General features: G+C 58.0%; 1 protein-coding gene across 1 annotated transcript in view; it reads right to left on the bottom strand.

The window, feature by feature from the left end:
• Nucleotides 1-2,784, bottom strand: part of LOC103802294 (MTSS1-like protein) — a gene marked incomplete at its 3' end in the record, with an annotated part of 7,283 nt that extends 4,499 nt beyond the window's left edge. The window contains 5 exon segments of the mRNA XM_009074751.1: nucleotides 52-143; nucleotides 301-385; nucleotides 2,115-2,188; nucleotides 2,294-2,406; nucleotides 2,770-2,784. Of these exon segments, the coding sequence (XP_009072999.1) occupies nucleotides 52-143; nucleotides 301-385; nucleotides 2,115-2,188; nucleotides 2,294-2,406; nucleotides 2,770-2,784 (379 nt within the window).
• Between the last annotated feature and the right edge of the window lie 2,187 nt (nucleotides 2,785-4,971).

Below are 4,971 nucleotides of genomic sequence, written 5' to 3'. Positions count from 1 at the left end.
CTGCCAAGTAGCACAGCCACCCTGCACGGATCCATCCTGTCCCCTCCATACCTTTCGCGTGGTCCTTGTCCAGCTGGTTGGCAGTTTTCTTCCAGTCCTCAATCCTGTCCTGCAAAGGGTTTATCAGGCTCTCCATGAGGGCGCTGGGGCAGGAAGAGAGAAGCAAAGAGTGTGGGAGAGCGCCAGAGCTGGGGGGGAGCCATGTCCCTCACCCCAGGCCCAACCAACATCCAACATCTCTTCTTTTGGCAAGAGATGAGCCTGGCCAAATCGTGTCACTGATGTCCTAGTCCTGCTTACTTGGTGAACTGCCGGAGCTTGGCCTCGATGCTGCGGTGCCGCATGCACATACGGGTCAGCGCGGAGCCAATATCCCTCGTGGCACCTGGTGGGGAGTGAATTGCTGCTGACAAGGGGCAGGGACCTCCCCACACCAGTCCCAGCCCAGTTTGTACAGGGGGAGCAGGGTGGCTCACAGCAGGGAGGATCAGCACTGGGATGTACTGGGCTTTGCAGATGCTTCAGGTTGTAGGAAGCTCATTTTTTCCCCAAAATAATCCACGAGGTACCTAAATCATCATCCACTAACTAATAAATAAAGCACTAAGTCTCCCTTCCAGTGGCTTTGAAATTTAAACCTGCTCCCATTTCTACCCTGTTTGTCTCAAATTTGGCACCAGGGTGCCAGGGAAGGAAAGGGGTGGGGTACCACAGCTTAGTTCCAGGTAGTCAGCTCTGTCCCACACCTCCAGGCACAATCTCGAGTGGATAAAAAGGGAATCCAAACTCTCCAGGGGGGATATTTGCCAGCAACAGAAAGCAGGAGCAATCCTTTGCGGTGAAACCACTGTTAATTCTGAAGCCTAAGGATGACCACATGGTGGCAGTGCTGCTGGCAAATCCCAGGAAAAGCGGCAATCCAAAACCCTTGGGTGCGAACTAAGGAGTGATATTCTGCCTTTCTCTCTCTTAAAAAAGCTTCCAGAGACACCTCCCACCCATTTGAAGGAGTTTTGGGCACCTCCCAGTCTCCCAGTACCGTGGAAATAGGGGAACCCGTGCGACCAGGACCTTTTCCTGTACCAGGGTAGTCTCCTAATCCAGCTCCTAATGCTCTTATCCCAGCTCCTGCTGCTCCTAATCCGATTCTCATGCGCTGTGTGCGGGGCTGCCGGCCAGGCCCCACCCAGTGCCTCAGTTTCCCCATGCTGCTGCTCTGCCTCCCACCCTCCCCAAAAATCCCGCAGGTATAACAGCACTACAGGGTGATGCTGACTCCTGTGGTGCTATCCCCAAGCATCCTCCCTGTGTCCCCACCTCACTTCTGCTGCCTGGGCTGGCAGGGAGCTGGGGGAGCCCTAATCCTCCTGGTGCAGTGGGCTAGTGGGTTTGGAGGCAAAGCTGATCCCGGCTCAAGCTGCTGCCTCCTCCTCCTCCTCCTTGCGCAGCTCCAGATGGCCTGGATGCCGCCAGTCTGCAAACCAGCCCGGGACCATCTGCTTGGCAGAAGCTGAGCGGTGGGAAGTGGCTCCTTGTTGCCAGTAGTCACCTGGAGAGGGTCCGGGGGTCCTTCCCCCTCGCCCCCCAGCAGCATGGGGGGCCCCACATGCAGCTTCAGCTCTTCAGTCACCTCCCTGGGGGCTTGGGGTTTATCCTTCTAACAGCTGAGCTTGGACTCCTGAATCTCCCGCCAGCTGGTTCCCTTTCCCTGGAGATCCCCAAAGCAGTCAGGAGTCCTCTGGAAACCTCCCAGGTGGGTATGGGGGGAGAAAGAGGGTGACTCGTGCATCCCAGAGGGCAGAGATGGGTGCAGGAGACCATCACATAGGGCTGAGCCAACCCAGAAGATGCAGCTAAGCATCCATGGGTGGTGAGGAGCAGCATCCACATGGGTGCCCCCTGCTCCTGCCCCCTATCTTTCCAATCCAGCTTCCCAGGGGATGCTACACCTTGGTGTGGGGACAGGTTGGACATCTCTCCATGGATAGTGGAGCTGCTGCTTCAAGCCCACCCCAGCTACCTGGGCAGGGAACACCCCACAGGGGACACTTGCCACCTGTCCCCCCTGCCTGGCCAAGCCTGGAGACACCCACACCTAGGGGAGAGGACCCTACCTCGGGTGTTGGTGGCCATGTCAGCCACTTTCTGGAAGGCATCCAAGAAGGCAACTGCGGCCAGCACCGTGGTCCTAGGGTGGAGAGAGTGAGGCAGGAGCTCAGAGTGTGCGTGACATAGCAGGATGTGCCCACAGGGAGGGGGATCCCCTATGTCCCAACCCTTCTTGGCCACTCACCTGAGCTGGGAGTGCAGCTTGGTGGCCTTCGAATTGAAATCCTCCCAGATGGGGTAGGAGCTCTGCAAGAAGGGAAGGTGACGGTGAGACAGAGCCCCTCGCCCCCTGCACCCCTTCCCCAGACAGGGCAGGTCCCCCTTTCACTACTACAGAGAGACACAGCAGCTCAGTGGCTTCTCTGATGGCTAATAATGGCTGAGCACAACCCTTTTCCCTCCTTCTCCTTTCCCTTTCCAGTCTGGCAACCCAACCTTGTAAACCACGGAGACCTCAGGATTTTGGGTGATCTCTTCCTCACAGGGGTCAAGGCAGCTTATGGGTTTGGAAATTTGAGGGGATGAAAGGAAAAAGCTTTAAGACTCTGGCCAGCAGCAGAGCAGAGCCCTCCAGCACCTGCAGCCTCCCACAAAGCACTGATGGCCAAACCCACCATCATGGATGGCTCCAGCCCCTCAGCAGGGAGCCCCAGCCCTCACCTCCCCCGAGTCCATGAGGACCAATGGGGCAGGAGGGGAGGTCGGGGTCTCCCTAGCCCTGAATGAGGCAATTGTTTGGGGACAGGCACAGGTTCTTGGGAGGCTACCTCAGCGCTGTCCTGGCAAGGCCATCCCTGCAAGACCAGTCCCATGCCTTTGTGGCGAGGCTATCCCAGGATGTCCTGGTTCAATCGTCCCAGTGAAGCCATCCCAGGGCTGTCCCAGTGCCACTGTTCCAGCAAGGCCATTCCAGGGCTGTGCCCATGCCAGCATCCCAGAGCTGTCCCAGTGCCACCATCCCAATGAGGACATCCCAGAATGTTCTCCAGTGCCACTGCCTGAGCAAGGCCATCCCAGGGCTGTGCTGGTGCCACCATTCCAGCGAGGCCATCACAAGGCTGTCACAGTGCCACTGCTCCAGCAAGGCTATCTCAGCGCTGTTGCAGTGAAGCCAGTCCCAGTAAGACTAGTCCCAGTGATGCCTCCAAGATGCCAAAACCAGTAAGACCATGCTGGTGCCATTCCAGTGAGGCCTGTCCCAGTAATGCCAGCTGCAGTGCCATCCCAGCAAGGCCAGTCCTGGTGCCATCACAACAAGGCTAATCCTGGTGCTACCACACAGTGAGGCCATCGCAGCGCCACCATCCCAGCGAAGCTAGTCTGTGTTGTTCTGGTGAGGTTAATCCCGGTACTGTCTTGGCAAGGCCATGCCAGTGCCGGCCTGGGACGTCCCCGTGCTGTTATTCCAGTAAGGCTATTCAGGTGCCACTATCCTGGCAAAGCCATTCTGATGCTGTTCCAGTGAGGTTGGTCCCAGTGCCACTATCCCAGAAAAGCCATCCCAGTAGGGCCAGTCCTGGTGTCACCATCCCGGTGAAGCCATGCTGGTGCTGCTGTCCCAGTGAGGTCAGTCCTGGTGCTGTCGTCCCAGTGACAACACCGTGGTGTCACCATCTGATGGCAGTGCTGGGGCCCTGCAAATCCCTCTGGGGCAGCCACCAGGCTGGGACAAGGACACCAGAGCCAGCCTTGCAGGATGTGGGTCACTGCACATCCCTATGGGCGCCCTGGCTTAGTGGCAGCTTGGTGGGGACAAGGTTTGCATGGTATCCGCTCATCGTTTTTTGGGAACCACAAAAGCCCCGATTTCCTCAGGATTCAGCAAAGAAGGGCTTGAGGGTGCCACTTCACATACCACTTGTGGCAGCACCTTGGCCACGGGTCCCCAGGGACTGCCATTGCCACTGTCCCCAGGTCACCTTCTCCAGGCCACCTTCCTTGGCCACCATGGGCAGGGCGAGTGAGGCTCCCCTGTAGTGAGGGAGCAGGTTGTGATACTCCCAGTGCCCTGTGATGCCACGCAAGAGAAGGATGGGGAAGAGGACAACAGGGACAAGGACATGCCAAGGTCACCCAGGGACGCCGAGCATGCAAGAAGAGAGGCAACAGGAATAAAGCTGCCTTGGGGACTGCCACCAAGTGAGTCCTCCCCACCACAGGCCAAGGGGTGCTGAAAAAGCCAGCCACCACCAAAATAAGGTTTCTTTACTCGCTGCATCCAGGGTAGGGGTCCCGACCACAGGACACATCGCTGCCCTTCAATGCCAGCAGTTCTTTGGGCAGGGAGTTATTTGCCCCCAGTGCTCATGTCAGGACACCCACATGGCTGGGAGACGGGGACAATGCACCCTTAGGTGCTACCAGTGCTTGGCTGGGGCTGCACAGGGCACAAGCTGAGCCCCAGCTGGAGCGTGACAGGGTTTTCCTTCTTTTTCATCTTTTTCATCCTTCCCACCTACAAATGGCGTGAAACTGGATCCAGCCCAGTTTCTTCAGGCGAGGGGTTCCCAGTCCAAGCACAACCTGATGGCACTGGGCATGCCACGGGGACGTGACGGCTCAGGGCTGGCTCACCCCCTCCGCTCACCCCCTGGGGGTGTAGGGCTCAGACAGGCTGCCTGGGAGGGGTGGTTGGGGTGAAGGTGTCTGGAGGAGGGAACTGAACACCCAGCACCCGTTCTCCACCAGCCCTGGATCCTGCTGCCCTGGGCAGAGCTGGGATTTTCTCTCCGGAGCTTTTCTCTCAGCCCCGAGCCAGAGTCCGGCTGCGGAGCCACCACCACCCCTTGAAGGGGTTAATCTCCTTCCCAGCATGGCTTTTATTTTTTTTTATCCCCCCTCCCCTGCTTTGGCAATGACAGC

The sequence above is a fragment of the Acanthisitta chloris genome, unplaced genomic scaffold, assembly GCF_000695815.1.
Source record: "Acanthisitta chloris isolate BGI_N310 unplaced genomic scaffold, ASM69581v1 scaffold7235, whole genome shotgun sequence".
Lineage (NCBI taxonomy): Eukaryota > Metazoa > Chordata > Aves > Passeriformes > Acanthisittidae > Acanthisitta > Acanthisitta chloris.
This window is presented reverse-complemented; position numbering and strand designations above follow the sequence as displayed.